Source organism: Bidens hawaiensis, unplaced genomic scaffold (genome assembly GCF_021521415.1).
Source record: "Bidens hawaiensis isolate Kalapana, Puna unplaced genomic scaffold, B.hawaiensis_p1.1 tig00032863_1, whole genome shotgun sequence".
In the NCBI taxonomy this organism is placed as follows: Eukaryota; Viridiplantae; Streptophyta; class Magnoliopsida; order Asterales; family Asteraceae; genus Bidens; species Bidens hawaiensis.
This window is the reverse complement of record NW_027505268.1, coordinates 36,192-55,871: the sequence shown is the minus strand read 5'-3', so window position 1 is coordinate 55,871 and position 19,680 is coordinate 36,192. Positions and strand designations below refer to the sequence as shown.

Sequence of the window (19,680 nt, the reverse complement as noted above, 5' to 3'; positions counted from 1 at the left end):
CAGACACAAGCATGGTACATATTATGGTTTTATATAACATCAGGTCGGATTACGCAAAATCGTATATGCAAACATTTATTTCAACTAACCCTAGATCTTTGTTTGATAATGTTTCAAACCAACAGATTTAGACAAAAACTAACTTATTTAGATATTAATTTTTGAGTGTTATAAGGTATTCTACTAAATTTCATATGCAGGCAATATGTAATATTTTAAGTTCTTGTTAAAACATGAAATCACACAAAAATAGTATGGTCAAAAGAAAAGGAAATGCATATAATATCTCGGTATTTCCTACCAAATTAACAAGTATGCTCGCTATGATGATACCCGATGGGTAATTAACACACAAATACCGACAATTTTACAATTGAGCACGAGACTAAAATGACCAATACTGCCCTCATAACCATCAATGTAACAAAGGGTATATAATCTCTTATGAAGCTTTTAACAGAAACATGGGTCAAGTTTGGTCATCCAACAATATTGTTTAGCCAAGTCTCAACTGTCATTCAGAATGCATATGAAACAACAAGAAACAATAACCACACAGAGGTATTACAAAACCGTCTTTACCCGAAAACATCTCCAATTATTCCCACGCAATCGTGGACAAACCGATCAACGAAAGTACACAGATACCTGAGGGATGTCAATATCATTCCCATCCTCATCTTCACAAGCCACCATTAAATCCAAGTGGCGGCGATATGGCGGGAGCTCCATCTTCGCCACGTCCCGAGCCAAATCCACCACCTTCTTATCCATCCTGTCCTTATGCCTAGGAAACATACTGTTATACAACAAACAACTTCCACACGAAATACTATAAGCATCGAGTCCTTTATCTGAAAGCCATTGGATGAGTTCCCGTAGAGTAGGGTTGCCCTTAATGGACCATCGGTCCCACACGGTCCAGCTCAGGTCCTGGTGTTTGATGACCTTGGCTGGGACTGGCTCAGCCATAGAAAATAGAGGGAGTGCCAAGTTGGCGAATGTGTTACGATAGTCTTCCACTTTGTGGTCCCCGTCTATGACTTTATAAAGCTCCAGACAAACCAGACCCGTAGCCATGGCTGTTGATGTGGCGATTGCTGGTATGATTCTTCCAGCGATGAATTTGGCTCTCAGTTTGTCAACTTCCGGGATGCTGTAATTCCTTGCCCTCATGTTCGCCAATCCAGCTATGAAATCCATGTGGTAATTTGTATCATCATCCTACAAAATTATAATTTGTGGTTATACTTATACAAATTGCAAGCTGAAATAAATATAAAATTAAGTATAAATGCAAACCTTTTCAAATTGAATAGGTTTCATGGCGTAACCAGAAGGAAGAGTCTGTCTGCGCTGTTCTAGCCTCCTGATTAATTCAGCAATAACTGCATCGTCATCAATGGAAGCAGAAGATAAACTGGTGGCATTTTCATCAGTTTCAATTTTAACACCTTGTTTTGGTTGGAAGTCGGGGATGATAACCCGGTCAACAGCCTCAGCGAGTTTCCTCTGGTTGTTAACCCAATCAGGAATCGGGATGCCAAATGTTTCGGCCCGGAGAATGGAGCCCGCCAATACAAAGTTAAGATGGGTCAGGTCATCAACAGAGAAGTTCAATGGGCGAGGGAACCGCTTTGGGGCTGACCAAAATGGAGCTCCGGTACTCGTTATCGCATCTTCCGGGAATGTAAATATCAGTTGCTTCATACGGTTAGAGAAGTAATCTTCAAACCTAGTAAGAAAATTATATAAATGAAATAAACAAGAAGATATTATAAGTAAAAAAGAATGAAATGTGAAAAGAAGGTATTACTTTAGACGAGCCCACGTGATGCAATCTTGAAACGTTTCACATCTTTCTCGGTCGAGACATTCAAGGACCCGTTCCAAATTATCACGGGCCTGGGCATCACCAGCGTTCTTCATCGCAGATGCATATTCACTTGGATTAGAGAGATACGCATTGACTTCTGAAGGGGTTTTCTCGAGTAACCCTTCGAATTCAGACCGAGCCCAGGTCAAACAATGGTCAATGTTATGTGGAAACGAGTGGACAGTACACATAGGCGCTTGCTTCTCTGGTGGGTCCCGAGAGGCACCATAGTTTTCAGTCAAATGAGGAATAACCATCTGAGTGTTGCACTTAGCACCCAGTGTACCCGACTCGAGAAGTGGCTTCTGGAAGTACACGCATCTTTGGTCAACATAAAGTCTTGCATTGACATTATCCAAAGCATTAATAACAACGTTTAAATTCTCCCAAAACGTATCGTCGAATACACTCTCGGTCTCGGACCCCACACGGTTCTGCAATGCTTCGATCTGAAGACGAGGGTTGATTAAAGTAGCTGCAGAAGCAGCAACGGTTGATTTGGCTTGCCCAATATTCCAGTCACGAAACAGGAATTGTCGGCTGAGGTTGCTTTTTTCGATGACATCGTCATCAGTGACAGTTAATTTCCCTTGAGGGCCACATGAAACACCCATTAAAGCCAAGTTTTTCAAAAACTCACACCCAAGTGCACCTGATCCTACAACGAAAGACCGAGTGTTTTCCAATTTCTTTTGAAATTTGGCTCCAAATACTGAAATCTGAGCATCATATCGAGTGTTTAACGGTTTGTAGTCGCTCGGTTCCAATGGTTCAGTAGGAAGTGACTCAACTGAATCAAAGTAGAAGAATTGTAGAAGTGGATGGAACTTTCCAGAACACGCCTTGACAACTTCTTGACCAACTATGCCACCAAACATTGCAGCCATGGGATTAAGCACAGCTCGAGCCCCGTAAGCAAAATCCCGCAAAAGCTTGGGATTAATATCATCTAACTTTCCATCTCCTGATCTTTCATTTATAACAGTAGCAATAGAAGTCAGCTTTTGGGCATCATCTTCTGAACCAGCAACCGGGAACCGGCCGAATTCACATCTGAACTTATCAAGTGCTTGAAAAGCAAGATGCAAAAGAGGCGGTCGGTCAAATTTGGAAAAATCACTCAACAGAAACTCGCCTGGGGATCCGAGTGCTTCTTTTAATGGCTTGAAGTTCAAGACCTTTGGCTGTTTGACTTGAGTCACTATACCACCTTTTACATACGTGCCAAATTTGGTGGTGTCTTCTTCTAGAAAGAATGAATATGGTCTGCAACTTTTGACTTTTCTTGGTTTTCCATCGTTAAGTTCTGGCATCCCATGAATTTCAGAAAATGTGACAAGATCACCATCTTGGAACTCCAGGCGTTCATCATCAACACATGTAACAAGTGCAGGGTTATCATTACTGATGGATGCTATGATGCCGGTGTGTGGTTCTTCACCATCAACATCGGTTACAGTGAACTCAGACCCGAAATCACAGAAAATGTTACCGAAAAGTCCTCTGACTTCAGTCTTGATAAAAGCAATAGGAGGCTGATGGTTGTGGCAGTAATCATCAAATTCGATGGCTCTTTTCAAGTCGATGTCGGTAAATACCACAGCCTGAAATATAATAAGACGTGCATTAATATGATTATAAAAGAAATCACTAGAGAATCGAGATGAGCGATTATTAGTGCAACAGATATGTTAGGCATCGTCCCTTGAGAATCAAAAAATAATACAGCATCCAAGTTATCAACTCAAAAATAAAAGCACACGCGTAAGCCAGAAATCTAGAAATGGCAATACTTATCTCTACCAGCACCAACACTCAGGTCTTCTGCAACTGCCAGTCAAATGAAGCATGTTTACACCCCAAATTCCATATTGTTGGCTACTTGTATTTTATAATGCAAAGAAAGTAGTGGTGGTGGTAGATTATCTGACATGTGGATGCATTTATAAATCAAAAGGCTAAAAATGCAAGTGTTTAGCAGTAAAGCGCTATTATACATTTGTACCATATAAGCAAGTTAAGGGGCTGCCAAGTTAAGGAAACAATAACAAAAATTAGACTATAGGGTTTATCCCTCATTTGCAAGGATGGTAAATTTATCATAGGCAAAGAAAGAGAGAGTTCTAAAGTGAAGACGCTGAAGTTGTGATTCAAGCTTAAACACAAGTAAGAAAATTGTAAAGCTTGAAGAGTAGAGCAACATTTGTCAAGGAAATCTAATATGAAAGTATGTGTTCTCAATAAGTAGGAAAATCGAAAGTAAGATCAAAGTGAAAAATGTGAAGGCATGTGTTCTAAACTTATACTGCAAAAAAGGTGAGAAAAAAGGGTCTTAACCGTTAGTTTAGCAATTCAATCTTGTTAATGCTAAATTGCTACACTATCATGTCACTTTAGCCCTAAGTATGTTCTATAATATTCTGTTGAAGAGATTAGAAAACTGAATAAGTAGGGATAAATCAGACAGAAAATGAATTTGTGTAACCAGTGGCGGTGATCCACCATTTTGTTGAAAGAAGATATGTATTTTGAAACTATGGTTTTCACTTGCCATTCATCGCTTATCATGTGTGCGATATGTGACACCAGGTGAGATGAGCATATGGTAACAGGCCTGAAAGGACAGTATTTAGAGGGTGGATGGGATTGTAGATAGCTGTAAATTTTAGCATATCTTTTTTTTTTCAAATGACACTTTAAAGTATGTTATTTATATGCAAGTATAAACACCATCGGCTAAAGTTATAAGTAACAGCAGATGTTATTAACTCTATGAATTTACTTAAATATTCAAGACAAGAAAGAAAACCAGGGTCCTTGGTGTTAACACCAACATCAAAAAGAAATTGCATGTAGATGAATGCTACGTCAACCTGTCAGTTGAAAAGAAATTGTGTTTCACTAATCCTTTTGCAAAGATTCTTTATTGAAGGTGAACTCAGCTAATGAAGATTAAATAACTAAGGCACTCAAAACTATAGGATCTAACTTCTATGCTTTTGTCATATTATTCATTTGCATAAACGGAGTTGTCTGTAATTTACTAATGGTTCAAACTATGAGCTTATCGTTCAATTTTTCTATTTGCTGACTGAAAAATTGTATCAGAAGTTTACAGCTTGCCAAGGGAAAGCAAGACTTTCTTTCCCCTCTGGTAGACACTGCGATAAGGAAATCCATAAAAGCCAAAATTACTACAACTTAAATAATTAGATTGTTTACTATATTAGGTTGGCAGTTCTCCATTATTTTGTTGTTAAATCAATATATCATTAAAGCCATCTAACCAGTAGCACATAAGTGGACTGTCTAAGAAATGCCAAACGTCAAAACCTTTCACCCCTATCAGGATTCAATAGTTATTTCTGACTTTCCGTGAAATAGGGTGTACAAATATCAAGTTCTCACAAAATACCCACCCTCCTAATACCTATTATGCTTATTTACATATCATGATGACACCTACTAAACTAGTATTTCCATTTCAGGTACAATAGTTCATTCATCAATCATCACAGAAACGGCATTTTCAAGAGGTATTGTTAAAAGCCTATGACAGGCATCAGGCAATAAATGAATATGAAGAACTCATAAAGCACCACATTTCGTTAAAAGCCTATCACTACACAAATTCAAGTATTCAACAATAAATATCAAATCTAAAAGATTCCAAAGAAAGCCATTTACAGTACCAACACAAACAATAAACCTATCATGTACAGAATTAGTGTTAGTTCTTTCTTTATGTTTTGTTCCATTATACATTACATGTGCAAGTGAAGAAAATGGGTACCTGAAAGTTAGAAAGTTGTTCTTTAGTCAACTTTGTAGGCAAAGTAGACACTAGCACAGCATTGTTGAGCTCCTGCAGCTTCTGGACAGAAGCTAAGGCTCTATTCTTGCCAATATCGTTCTCCGAAAAGATAAAATTGCTAGACAAATCCCACAGTTCCACAACCCCTTCGTCATGCAATGTCACAGACTTCACGCCAGCAAGTATAAGATTTTTTGCTGAAAGGAACATTAAAATGAAAATTGAAGCCATGCAAGCAAGAAAATCAAGTATTTAACATGATATCCAGACATATGAACAATGATAGAAAGACGGCAGCTAAAGGAAAGTTATAACAGCATAATATGCAGCATCTCCAAATGTCCAATATTGTACAGTACTACAGTTTAGAGAATAAAATGAAACCACTAATAGCAGCACTACCTAACACATAAGACGGACAGGTAACCTCTACGATATCATATTCAAAAAATAAATATTGCACCCTGTTCATTCTTTTTACGGGTGCTTGTAGATTTGTTTAAGTGTTTAGGTACAAGTGAGCACAGTTGTGATTTTAGGGTTATTTGAGGTTAATACTATTATCTCTGGAGAAACATGCAAGAAGGGTTGTGTAGAAACTGATTGTTCTGCCACATGTACAATTACAAAATCAGTTCCACATGTATAGAAATTGAATCGGTTCCAATTTACAAAATCATGTTACAAGCAAGACGGTGACAGTCAAGATATTTAATGTAAGATTCTATTAAATGAATAATAATAATAATAATAATAGATAATAGAAAGACAACAGCTACAGATAAAGTTTCAATAATAGCAGAACGTTGCAACAACTCCAAACAAAGGATGTGATACAGTATAAATCACTAACTGAAACCAATATAACAATATTAGCCTAACTACCTGCTACATTAGTAATTAGTTAACAGACAGCTTCTATAATATCATCCTAAATTATAGATATGTCAGTATGTCACTTTTTTTGTACTTTCTAGGCGGTGTTTGGATGTGTAGCTGCAAGTTGAAGTTGCAACAATCAGCTTTTAAGTGTTTTAATAATCGGTTTTAGTGTCCGTATAAACTGAGTATGGTTCTGATTTTCTGATCATTTAGAGGTCAAAATAATTAGACTTGGAGAGCTATGCAAGATAGGTTACATATGATAACTGATTAAGATAGAGGCTACAAAAACAACTCACATAACAAGAGAAAGTGGCTGCATAACAGTAAAAATAAACAAGAGCACTTGAACTAATTAGTCAAATAATCAAATATATTGATGCAATAAGCTTTATCACTCATATCAGACATACACAGAACCAATTACTAGCACAACCACATATTCCTAACACAAAGTAACAATTACTTAATAAAAATAACATGACTAGTAGTTTCATGGAGTCATGGTTACCTATCTCTGCACCAAGTCCTTGTAATCCAGAAATCATCACATTAGACGCAAACAGACGCCTCATCGTCTCACGACCATACACAGCAAGCTGTCTACTATGGAGATCCTCATCAATCTCCTGCATATTCACATCTTCTAGTCCCATCCTCTTCCCGTCACCACCTGCGGTCGTTCTAAACATCATGAACGCAAAAAACGAGGTCAAACAACCGATCCATCGCTCTTTACGCAAACTATCACCAGTATTATGACTATTACCACTACTACTATCAACAGGTCGTTTCCTAAGTAGCGTATGAAGTAAAAAACCGTTAAAACCACCACAAAACCCCATAGAATTGATCAGATTCGAGATCGGTACACACAGGCGATAACAAACGCATAAAAGGAAACCCTAACCCTAGGTAGTTCAATTGCGTATTGATAAACGTTGTGACTTAACAAGTAATGATCCGATCTGGTGTACGGAAGTTGAATTGCAAGTAAAGTAAGAGATATTGAAGAGGAAACTTACCGATTGAAGCAGTAGATTGATTCTTCAGAAATGAATGTGTGTTGCTTGTTCGATGGGAGTATTGAAAGACTGTTGTTGTTGTTGTAGAGAATACTGAACAGTTAGTTGAGAGAAATGAAATTGAAATGGATTAATTGATTGATTGATTTTGTTGAATTTGTAGGTTTGTGATTGTGAAGGCGGTGGCGGAGAGCAGAGTAGACCGGTTATAACTAAATTTGGCTTTGTCGTCGTTGGTGGCTCGCCTAATCTTGTTACACAAGTAACTTTACTTTTTAATATAGATTTAAGTGCTATTTTAGTACATCTGGTTTGTTCAACTACGCAACTTTAGTATATATTTTTTATTTTGTGCAAATGGCTACCTCGGTTTTAAAAAACTTGCATTTTTAGTACTTTTTTTCTAACCTCGTCTATTTTTCCGTTAAGTCAGAGATAATTTGGTAACTTCGTTATTTTCTTTGTTTTTTCTTTTCTTTTAAACACTTATATCTTGTAAACCTAAAATCAACAATCATAACATCAAAATCCAAATCCTAAATCCTCAAACTCTTTCTCCATATCATCATAGGGTTTGAATTTTTACGATATTTGGGTATTTAGAATTTGGATTTTGATGTTTTGATTTGGGGATTTAGGGTTTATAAGACGTAAGCATTTAAAAAAAAGAAAAAAAACAAAGAAAATAACGAAGTTACCAAATTATCCCTGACTTAACGGAAAAATAGACGGGGTTAGAAAAAAAGTACTAAAAATGCAAGTTTTTTGAAACTTAGATAGCCATTTACACAAAATAAATAATAGGTACTAAAATTGCGTAGTTGACCAAATCACAGGTACTAAAATGACACTTAACTCTTTTAACATATTTTATTACTACTAGATGATAATTTAGTCTTTTTGGCGGTAAAAATACTACAAAGATAAGCTAATCATTAATTTTATTTTTTTTGTATTTATGAAATTCATATTATGGTTTATGGATATTGGGGTGATGGTTGATACTTCGGATATTTATGATTTTAGGTTTGGAATCTAACTCAGTGATGGTTGATAATTCGGTTTCTTTTTTGATGGTGTTCCTGGATGAATTAGGTCTGGAACGTTAAAATTGGTATGGATGATTGACATCTCGTTTAGAAAGGCTTAATCGAGAATGGAGAGTAGTTAAACCTTGTTAAAATATGTTATTTGGATTTATGTGGTAGTATTTTACTAGTTTTTTTTTTTTGTAGATTGATCATTCTTTTTTACGTTGAAAAAACAATATTATTGTTTAGTAATTTTGTAAATAAATAATATACACTGAAAATTGTGACAGTTAGCCAAAAGAAAACTTCAAATCGAAGACCATTTCGATCATATTGGCATGTGGTCCAACGTGAAAGAAAGATAGGTTGGGAGGACGTGAGGGAGAGGATCATAGTTAATCATTCTACAAGGAGCTCGTGCGAAGGGTGTGCCTCGTTGCGGATAGTCTATGTAATTAATGACAGTATGGTGAAATAGTAATATTCATACAAATATGTATACATTCTATAAAACGTCAACTTTAGTATATATGATCTTTAGTTGATATGATACGAAAGTTGGATGAGCAAGACAGATAAAGTGGAGTAATGCAGCTGATGTTAATTATATAAGAATCAACAAATCTCACTCGTGCGATTTCACAAAGTGATCAAACTATGGTTGTTTAAAAGGCCACGAGCCACAAACTAAGCTCGTGTGTTTTATTTAAATTAAATCGCCAGCTTTACTAGATATATGATTTTTTTAACGATGAATTTCGATCATTTAGGAGACCTGAACCCAACACTTCCCACCCCATTGATGCTTTAAAGATTTAGCATTTGTCAACTGACCACCAACCTCAGTGAATACTATATATATTAGCTCTAACCTACACTTTAGTGTGTCTATGTAATTTTGTTTTATATAAATCAGTAAAGGTATAAATGAAAATATAAATTAAAACTGTAAAAATAAACGAGTCAAATAAAACTTTTAACAAGCTGGGCTGAAGCTCAACTTTTAATTATCATCAAGATAAACAAGTTGAGTCCAAACCTATCCTATATCAACTCGTTTATATCCATAAGTTAAATTATAGGAATTATCCTGAATAATAAACCACGTCCAAACATCTTGTTATATTAATAAAAAGACAGAATTACAAATTTTGTCCTTTAAAATAAGACGAATTACGGTTCGTGTCCTTTTCTAAGTTTCCTTGCAGGCGGTGTACTTTAAACTTTTTTTTCCTACAAGTTTTGTCCTTTACGCTAACTGGGTTAGAAAAAGTCAGTTAAATCCCCTCACGTGAGGCGCATGTAAGGGCATTTTGGTCTTTTTGCCTACCCTGCAACAACTTCTTCTTCTTCATTTTGCAGATCTTAAGCTTCTGTTTCTGTATCTATTAACACACACACACTTTGGATTCATCAATTAACAATCTAGGGTTTCACCAATGGATCCCACCGTCTCCCCCTTCCTCCTCCCTGCCACCGTCTTCTCCGCCGCCACCGTTTCTCCGACGACGAACACCATCTCCACTCCCACAAGAAACCACAACCAACTCCATTTTTTTCAATCCTCTGCTACCGTTCTCCGCCCGGAAGCTTGCGTCGCCCTGCCGGAAGGTATTAGTGGTCAGGAACTCGTCTGCGGTTGTTGACGGAGATGCCGTGGCCGGACTCGAACGCTATGTTCCGGATGGAGTGTTCGGCGGCGGTGGCTCATGGACCGGTGATGAAATGACAGTACTGCGCCTTAGGTACGGTGACTTTGGAGAATTCGAAACTGGATATCACGCAGAAGCAAACCAAATCCAGTCCTGAGGTTTCTATTATTATTATTATTATTATTATTAATTAGGATATTTTGTTATTTGAGCCCTAATTATCATTATCAATATACAGGATTAGGTTATTGAGGTAATTTGCATAGTTTTCATTAATTTAATTGTTCCAGTGGATATTAATATTGTTTCTACTACTGAATATGGAATTCAGTAAGAAACCATCATACGAACAAAATCTCCATGGTTGTGGTTTCTTGTGGGAGTGGAGATGGTGTTCGTCGTCGGAGAAGACGGTGGCAGGGAGGAGGAAGGGGGAGACGGTGGGATCCATTGGTGAAACCCTAGATTGTTAATTGATGAATCCAAAGTGTGTGTGTGTTAATAGATACAGAAACAGAAGCTTAAGATCTGCAAAATGAAGAAGAAGAAGTTGTTGCAGGGTAGGCAAAAAGACCAAAATGCCCTCACATGCGCCTCACGTGAGGGGATTTAACTGACTTTTTCTAACCCAGTTAGCGTAAAGGACAAAACTTGTAGGAAAAAAAAGTTTAAAGTACACCGCCTGCAAGGAAACTTAGAAAAGGACACGAACCGTAATTCGTCTTATTTTAAAGGACAAAATTTGTAATTCTGTCTAATAAAAATGTAATCCAACATTCAAACCTATACTTAATGATTATAGACTAATAAACCAAACAGCATGTCGTATTAAATTATTAATAAAACCAGCTTCGTCATTGAATAACTATTATTAAATACATTCAAAGTCGTCGTCTTCGCTGCTGAAAAATTTTCAATTCTCATTAAACAAATTTGGTATTCGAGATGATTTCCAAGGTAACTAGACCAATCAAAATTGGTCATGAACAAACCATAATAATTAGAACGTTCTAAATATCATGGTATAGTTATTTATAATATAAATATTATTTATGAGAACAATATTATTTTATAGTATTACTAAATTATTAGATGCATGTTACCCATCTCTTGACATTCATTCAACAGATCCCTGAGAAAAAGCAATGGTTGTTCACTTGTTGTACCAAAATTAACAACTCTTCTATTCTTTTTTCAAAGAATGCAAAAATATATAAATAAGAAAAAGTTTATTTTTTCAAAAGTATACTTTTACCCCAATCAAATTCAAAAGTATATAAATAAGAAAAAGGGAAATTAATATTTATAATCAAAAGTATACTCTTTGGCAAGTAGCAATTCATATTAATTATACAGCTAACTACTCTTTTAAATTTTCAGTTCTCAAAAATAATCTCATTCTATTAGATTGTATTGTTTTAAAATAATTTACAACATTTGATTGGGGTAAAAATCAATCAATTGTTCATTAGAGAAGCATTGTGTACACATGTTTGGTTTTGTGTTTAAGTTATTTCACTTGACAACGAAAATAAAAGTTAGAGCAGTCATATAGTTACATTGTCAACATGAACTATTATCGCTCAATGAATTATTGAAATCGTTTGCCTAATAAAAAGGATACATATATGAAAATCTTCTTTTGAAGTATAACTTTCAACGTTCTTCATGCAGTTTTAGCTCATCGAGGATAAATAACATAACCGATTGATTGTTTAGTGGAAATACATCCAAAAACATAACGATGAAAAAAATAGCATATAGCATGAATAGGTATTAATAACAGTAACATGAAAACATAAAGAAGATAACATGCAAAGTACACCATAAATAAAGACAAAACTAAGCACCTAGAAGCATCCGTAGTTAAGCTTCATCCCACTGCCAAATAGCCAAAGAGGCTCCGAAACTCCTTACACCAATATGAAAGTGTTGCCCTCGTTAACCACGTCTTCCACTTTCTCAAACATTATATTTAATCAGAGACCCAATCACATCTTTCTTTTATTTTAATCTTTATTTGCTTAACTACTTTTATAGTTATTATTAACATTTACATGGTGCTTCCATTACGCCCTGCTTGCGGTGCGCGCATATAATGTATATATGTGTGAACCCTCGGGTGGGCAAAAGTAAAATTGCACTAATTTTAACGTTATTTTACTAATCTCGTGAAAATAACGTTAAAAGTGGCGGAAGGTTAATCAGGCATCATGTGGTGGCGTTGATAGCCGAAAGACAAGGGCACATGCACCGATCAGCCGGTGTCCCGATGATTGAGTGCTATGTGCCTTATGTCCAAGGCTTGATGCAAAACTACTATCGAGCCGGGGGTCTCACCGGAAGCAGCCTCTCTATCCCTATGGGATAGAGGTAAGGCTGTCTACATCTTACCCTCCTCAGACCCTACCATAGCATTGCTATTGGTGGGATATACTGAGTACGATGATGATGATGATGACGACATGGTGCTTCCATTATATCAGAACAAATTTATACCATCATATAATCTAAATTGAAATAAACATTTTACTGTATTAATACGTATCATTCAAATGAGCTTAACAGAAATTAGTCCAACAAAGTGGGCGTGCCGGAGTGGTTATCGGGCATGACTAGAAATCATGTGGGCTCTGCCCGCGCAGGTTCGAATCCTGCCGCTCACGCTTTTTTATAATCACTCCACATTTTCACGTCAACCGTTTCAAAACCCAAAACATCCACTCTTTTTTATTTTTTTTATTACTAATCAAACACACATACAGATCTCGGCTTTCCGATCGTACTCATCAGCGTTAATCCACCGATTCCACTCACTACTGCAATCATCAATTAGGTCAAATTCTATTCAATACTTACACTAATTATACTAATTTCTTTTTATTTAATATTTATGTAATCTTTTGTTTATAATCTATACGTGCTGGATAACTGATTTCCACTTGAATAATTAGGTCAATTTTGTGAACATTTGTCCGAACACGTCATTTCCGATTTATTATTATTATTTTTAATTGTAGAAGAGTTGTGTTATTAGTTATTTACCACAGGACTTTGATTTCAGGCTTTGTAATGGCATCATCCAGCAAAACCGAGCATGCAGCAGAAGCCGATTTCGAGGAAGAAGAAGAACAGGTACATATTATTACTACCTTCTCTTGTATAATTGCTACCTTAATTATGTTTAATCAAGTAATTAGTAGCTATGCTTTCGTAAAGAAGAATATTATCCGGTCTCGGTACAGGTGTTAACTGTTACTTGATCGTTTATGTTACCGTGCAGTTTGAACATTTTGATGACTATACCCTAGCTTCTTCGTGGGAAAGGTATTAACCGTATTATATATATCCCTCAAACTATAATGTGTGTTTTATGCTGGATCATTTAAACTAATTTTGCTAAAATTGTTATTCATAGGTTCATTTCTGAAATCGAGGCTGTTTGTCGACAATGGTTAGCAAGTGGTCCCAAAAATTTACTGGTAATGAGATACATTATACTTCTTATGTTCAATGCAAAATTTAATTGTTTGTTAATTTTTGTGTGTAGGAAAAGGGAGCTGTTCCGTTAGGGGAGCCGGAGAACTTGTATAAGGTTAAATCTGAGCTGAAATATGCTATGAAAAACTATTGCATGGAATACTACTTTGAAGTTAGTAATGCTGGTATATATGAAACTCGTTATCAGGTTTTGGTTTCGGTTTAATTATGCATCTTTTATGTTGCTATTGTAATTAATTATTGTATTCATTGTTGCGTTATCTTGATCAGGAAAGACTGTAGATTGGAATTCCAGTTTACATGACCTGCAATTGTCTTTTGGTGTGAAAGAATTCATGGTAATGATAATAGTTCATAATCTTAACATTCATATGTTACTGTTAAGTTAATTAAATATCAAGGTATTAATGTTTCACGTGTAAACAGGTGATTGCACCAATAAGTGCCAACGGTGTTATTCTTGACTCACCAGAGGCTAGTAAACTTCTAAGTGCAGTTGCTATAGCCTTTTCAAACTGTTCCAGGTGGACTGTTACTTATAATAAGTGATTCAATTTCAGAAACACGAATTTATGAAAATTTTATTTTAGAATTCTGATTCTATTCACACTTTAGTTTGTGGCCAGCATTTGTTCCAGTGCACGATCCGTCTAGAAAAGCTTACATTGGTATCCAAAATATGGGGACGGTTTTTACTCGAAGATTTGAGGCAGATCTTATTGCTAGTCAGGTTCCAGTAAAACTCATGCATTTAGAGGGATTATATGAGCTTTTTGTTTCTAAGTTTGTAAGTCACATGATCTCTTCAATCCTCATAATATGTTTACAATAACATACATCATAGGATTCATAGCTGGATTATTAATGATGTAGGCATTCACATCATCTGACCTTTCAACACATTTTTTCCAAGTTCGTTTCACTATGAAACTTACATACAAAACTCTTCCTTATGATGATGATAGCGAAGTGGTAAAATCCGAGTTTGAGATTGATGAATCTGGAAATGATAGCGGTGTTGATAAACGTAACAAGTTACAATGGGATGATGATTGTCCTTGGAGTGAGTGGTACACTGCTGAAGACCCTTTAAAAGGTACAATATTGTAGAAACATTTGAAAGTAATGTTTGCTAATCCGTGTATATTTAGAATTTCAATTTTGCAGCTTTTGAACTTATTGTCATGTGGGAAGAGAAAACAGTTGAAAGCTCCATGGAGATGGCTGAGCTGGAAAATGTTTCTATTCATGAAGCTAATAAGTGGTTCATTGTTCCTGAATTCTCTTCTTATCTGTAAGCAATCCTTTTGTTAATTATTTCGCATCATATTTGGCCCATATTCTTTAATAAAGTGGCAGTTTTTATTGTATAGTATGGGTGATTATGAGGGAAATATGGTTGGATTTGCTTCACAACTTGGGCTTTTGATTGACGCATTATCTATGTCATTAGATGTTCCTTTCATGGAAGATTTTGTGTCGGGTATAATTTGTTATCTTTCATATAGTCTTTTGAGTCTTTGATATAGCTGATTTTTTATTGTGATTCTTTACAGTTGAAAAATCTGGATCTGATAAACTGAGATCATCTGCAGTAGTTCCTCCACCTACTGTTCTTGATCGTGTGCTCAAAGATTTATGCCATGAAGGTACATTTTCTCTTTGTTTTTGCGATTTAAACTTATTACGCACTCCTATTTCTAGGCCTGTAAACGAACCGTGTCTTCGGTGAACGGTTCGTGAGCCGTTTTGCGGGAACAAGAATCAAAAAGTTTCTCTCATTTAGTTAGATGAATGAATAGGAACACATGCATCGTTCATTCATTTATGTCCGTGAACGTTCTTTTATCTAAATTTGTTAATGTTCATTCGTTTACGTTCATTAATATATTTATTAGAATTTTTTTTGGCTCAGTACAACTTAGTTTTGTTTTAATAACTTTTTAGGCCCAAAGGCCAAAACATTGCTCTTCACATTACTTTTAACTGGTTTTAGCTCAGTTATGTTCGTTCATCTATGTTCAGTTATGTCCGCACGTTTACATTCATGAACAGTTCAATTATACTGTTAAAGAAAGAACATAGACAAACACAAACATGTTTATTTTCTTAACGGACGAAAACGGACAAGAAAACCCTGTTCGTTTAATCGTTTGTGTTCGATCTTTTCTTCAGTTAAATGAACGAACATGAACATGCTCTGTTCGATTCGTTTACAAGCCTAGTTAAATCTCCTCTTCTCTATCTCTCCTTTTTTTACCTTCGGCTATTACCGGCCCAACATTGGATTTGCTTGAAAACAATGCAACCAAGGTGGCGTTCATTCAATCAACGCTTTTATGCCCTAGCACTAATGACTCTCTGTCACATGTGCTCAAAGTATGCCCTTTTTTGTATTTTCGTGTGCCATGAGTGATTCCATGTCCCTGATGCTTCCTTTTTCTTTATAATAAACTGTAAAATAATACGCAAGTTTCATAACAGGACCTGAAGTCATTTCTCCTGAAAGCAGACACAAAAGTTCTAAATTTATAAAGGGTGCTCCTTTAGAAACTCTGTTTGCTCAATTTTGCTTACACTCGTTATGGTTTGGAGACTGCAACATACGCGGTAAAGATGGTCAAAATTAAAACTAGTTAATCAAAAAAAAAATTTATATGTATATTACTAAAATGTATTATTATATGTTTAGCGATTGCGGTACTATGGATTGAATTTATTAGAGAAGTTCGTTGGTGCTGGGAAGAATCACAACCATTGCCACGAATGCCAGTCAATGGCACAGTTGACTTGTCAACTTGTCTGGTTAATCAGAAGTTGCAAATGGTAATACATTAAAAAGTTACTAAGATAATAGCACACATGGTTTTTTTGTTAAATGTATATATGTTGCTGTTTCTCAGCTTGCTATTTGTATCGAAAAAAGACGTCAGCAGCTTGACAACTTTCAAGATGCTGCTGAAGACAGCTTTAGTGATTCTACTAGTGTTGAGGCTGAGGTAGGTTATCATTTGTTCTTTTTGTTCATAACCTAAGATATTAATATTATCATATGCAATATTATTTATATACTAATGTTTTATCTAATAAAACTGCAGGCAAGTGATGTGGCTAATGAGGATTTGTCTCATACATCGAAGGTCAAAGAGGGTTTAAATAAGGATAGTGACAGGTGAAGTAAGCAAGTGAGAACTTATTGGTTATTAGTTATTGAAGTATTGAACACTAACCGACATGCAAGATGCTAACATAATACATATTTTTTATAAATGAAAAAATGTTAGATGTTTTTAAATTGTCTTAATATTTATTTTTGCAGCACCTCAACTTCCAATAATAATAATAAGAGGAGGGGATCAGCAGGTGTAGTGGAATCCATGATGCTTTTGAATTCTCCTGATTATATGCATGCACCATTCACTCAGGTTAATCTGTTTTTACACGTTGACTTTCACCTTCAAAGTCAATAAGTTAACATTTTCTTTGTTTCTTTTTGTTTTACAGGATCCACCAATTATGACGGAAGATATGCACGAAGAAAGGCTTCATGCAGTTGAAGTCTTGGGTGATTCATTTGTAAGTTTTAACATATTCGGGATATAATTATGAAAATATTGTCAGTTTCACACCTAAACATCCAGAAAACAACATTTTTGTATTCTTTATTTATGAAATAATCATTATTGAGATAGTTTCTTTTTTATACACTGAGAATTGTTATTTTCTTGTATGAATTGTCAGAATTTCTCTGGCCAGTTGGAGAAGGACATCCTATCTTCAGGTAACACACACACACATAGATACATGTACACACACATACATATTAATATATGCAATTGAAACCAGATATGTCGGCGTTTAAAGCTGCAAATCCAGGCGCTGTATTTGAAGACTTTATCCGATGGCATTCTCCAAAAGACTGGGAGGATGGCACGTCATTATCATCTTCTAGAAACAAATGGCCACCTGGCGGACACCTTTCAGAGAGAATGTCTGAACCCAGTAATTCATGGCGCAAAATATGGAACGATGCACCTCCTTTACCAGCTTCAGAACAAAAACCACTAATGGATCCAAATAGAGAAGGCGAAAAGGTACATACATAGTTAATATTTAGTATTACAATTTGGATTTCTTATACTATAATAATAATCTTACTTTCAAAACCATTTTTCTTCAAAGATACTTCACTATCTGGAAACCGTTCGACCGCATCAACTGTTTGAGCAAATGGTGTGCACTGCTTTTCAAGCAGCAGCCGACACGCTTAACCAGACTAACTTTGGTGGCTTAATAAACATGACTACAAAAATTGATCAGCTATATCCAACTATGGCTTCTGCATTGAGACCGTTGCAAGGTAGGTGTTAATTTATTTAATTTTATTTTTTTTCTATTTATGAACCTTATAGGATTTCATCTTTGAATTGTAGCAAACAAGTTACCTCGTGATATAGAGATAATCGAGGACTTGAAACGGCTTTGTGTTGTATTTGAGCATGTGGAGAAACTAATAACATTAGCAGCTTCTCTACATCGAAAATTCTTGCACGCACCGCGTCTTTCGCAAACTATTTTTAACAATTTTTATGACTTTTATTTACCCAAAATGGGAAAAGCTTCAGTTGGAGGATATGCAAACAAGGTATGTCAAAAATATTGTCTTTTTTTTAAAATGTTAGATTCAAGGGTTTTGCTTTTGTCTAAAAGAAAATTGTATTTTCATTTTCATCCCAAAAGTGAGTTTGTGCATGGGTCGGTTTTGAGCTAAAACCAGTAATTCAGTTTTTGGGTTTTTTAAAACTGTATGGTTTCGGTTTTTTCGGTTTACAAATAGTTCTGTTCAGTTTTTGGCTTTTTTTGGTTTAACGATTTGGGCTTGAAATTTTTGGCCGACAGTTGGTCCAAGATAATGAGTATGGCCATGAAACTTTGACGTTATTTTTTTGTATTAATGACTAATTGATAATTCATATATTCATTAACAAAAGTCGGTTTATTAAATTCTTATAAGTTACTTAAAGTTCAAAAATAAATTTATATTTCATAAATTCAATAACAAAAGTCAGTTTTTTTTAGTTCAATTTGGTAATTTTTTTTTGCAGGTACATGCAAAACCGAAACCAAACCAGAAATTTGCATTTCGAAAACCGTAAAAACAAAACGTCGGTTTACGGTTGGATTCGGTTAGTTCAGTTCAGTTTTTACAGGTTTTTGGTTTTTTACGGCTTTCAGCACATGCAAAACCGAAACCGAGCTCCAAATTCCATTTCTGAGTAAATGTAAAGCGAAACCATCGTTTTTAGGTTGGGTTCATTTAGTTCAGTTTTTGAGAAAACATAAAACCAAACCGTCAGTTTTGGGTTGGTTTAGTTAGTTTGGTTTTGTTATGTCGGTTACGAGTTGGTTATTTCGGTATTTGTGGGCCCCGCTAGTTTCTCTAAAGCAAAAGTTTTTTTTTCAGGAATTAGTGAAGAAAAAGGAAGAAATAAGGGTAAATGAACGAGACGTAGTACCAAGTATGTTTGTTCAACCATCGGCTAGCCAGTCATGGAGGAAGGTGTTGAGCATGGGAAACTTATTAAACGGGCACGAACCGATTCTAAGGGAAATTGTGTTCTCGTTACGTGATCGGGTGGACAGCAGTTACCATGCTCCTAGGAGTCAGTGGAGTCATGAGCAGGAAATAGAAACTCATAGGATGTACATTTGTGGCACTTCAAATGATTTAAGGGTGGCTTTATCTGTTACCTCTTGTGATTGATAAATATGTAGTATTATCTTGTTTTTGAAAAACTATCTAATCTTGGTGCTAATTTGTGTTTAAATCGGTATGATACTTTTTATAGTCTTATTTAGCAATTAGCATGTAGGTAATAGGTGATACCTGATATGATTA

General features: G+C 35.6%; 2 protein-coding genes and 1 non-coding gene across 5 annotated transcripts; 2 read left to right on the top strand and 1 right to left on the bottom strand.

Moving 5' to 3' along the window:
- Positions 1-327: 327 nt before the first annotated feature.
- LOC143611992 (ubiquitin-activating enzyme E1 1-like) lies at positions 328-7,826 on the bottom strand. Of its 3 annotated transcripts, none has more exons than XM_077086081.1 (6): positions 7,598-7,826; positions 7,084-7,245; positions 5,670-5,887; positions 1,817-3,480; positions 1,303-1,735; positions 329-1,224 (listed from the first exon to the last, which is right to left on the bottom strand). In XM_077086081.1, exons 2-6 carry the CDS (start codon positions 7,226-7,228, stop codon positions 628-630), a joined length of 3,057 nt encoding a protein of 1,018 aa, XP_076942196.1. In that variant the 5' UTR covers positions 7,229-7,245; positions 7,598-7,826; the 3' UTR covers positions 329-627. The 3 variants fall into 3 exon arrangements, with proteins under 3 accessions (XP_076942195.1, XP_076942196.1, XP_076942197.1); XM_077086082.1 differs by having other exon boundaries at positions 7,084-7,256; positions 7,598-7,622; XM_077086080.1 differs by lacking the exon at positions 7,598-7,826 and having other exon boundaries at positions 328-1,224; positions 7,084-7,546.
- Positions 7,827-12,864: 5,038 nt separating this feature from the next.
- On the top strand, positions 12,865-12,946 carry TRNAS-AGA (transfer RNA serine (anticodon AGA)). The gene has a single exon. It is a non-coding gene; the product is annotated as a tRNA-Ser (tRNA).
- An 82-nt stretch (positions 12,947-13,028) lies between these two features.
- On the top strand, positions 13,029-19,680 carry LOC143611982 (uncharacterized). Its single transcript, XM_077086074.1, has 23 exons — positions 13,029-13,116; positions 13,345-13,415; positions 13,564-13,607; positions 13,699-13,762; positions 13,831-13,945; positions 14,052-14,119; positions 14,208-14,305; positions 14,397-14,568; positions 14,655-14,877; positions 14,949-15,075; positions 15,155-15,264; positions 15,338-15,430; positions 16,266-16,391; positions 16,474-16,607; positions 16,685-16,780; positions 16,880-16,953; positions 17,101-17,206; positions 17,286-17,357; positions 17,523-17,562; positions 17,628-17,875; positions 17,964-18,141; positions 18,215-18,426; positions 19,246-19,680. Exons 2-23 carry the CDS (start codon positions 13,353-13,355, stop codon positions 19,543-19,545), a joined length of 2,763 nt encoding a protein of 920 aa, XP_076942189.1. The 5' UTR covers positions 13,029-13,116; positions 13,345-13,352; the 3' UTR covers positions 19,546-19,680.

Excerpts from the sequence above, each read along its gene's own strand:
- LOC143611992 (XM_077086080.1), bottom strand. The coding sequence starts at position 7,417 with ATGGGGTTTTGTGGTGGTTTTAACGGTTTTTTACTTCATACGCTACTT. Across the intron at positions 3,481-5,669 it reads AACAACTTTCTAACTTTCAG|GCTGTGGTATTTACCGACAT; the intron begins GTACCCATTTTC and ends ATTATATTTCAG. Across the intron at positions 1,736-1,816 it reads ATCACGTGGGCTCGTCTAAA|GTTTGAAGATTACTTCTCTA; the intron begins GTAATACCTTCT and ends TTTTCTTACTAG.
- LOC143611982 (XM_077086074.1), top strand. The coding sequence starts at position 13,353 with ATGGCATCATCCAGCAAAACCGAGCATGCAGCAGAAGCCGATTTCGAG. Across the intron at positions 14,306-14,396 it reads GCCTTTTCAAACTGTTCCAG|TTTGTGGCCAGCATTTGTTC; the intron begins GTGGACTGTTAC and ends TTCACACTTTAG. Across the intron at positions 18,142-18,214 it reads TGCATTGAGACCGTTGCAAG|CAAACAAGTTACCTCGTGAT; the intron begins GTAGGTGTTAAT and ends TTTGAATTGTAG.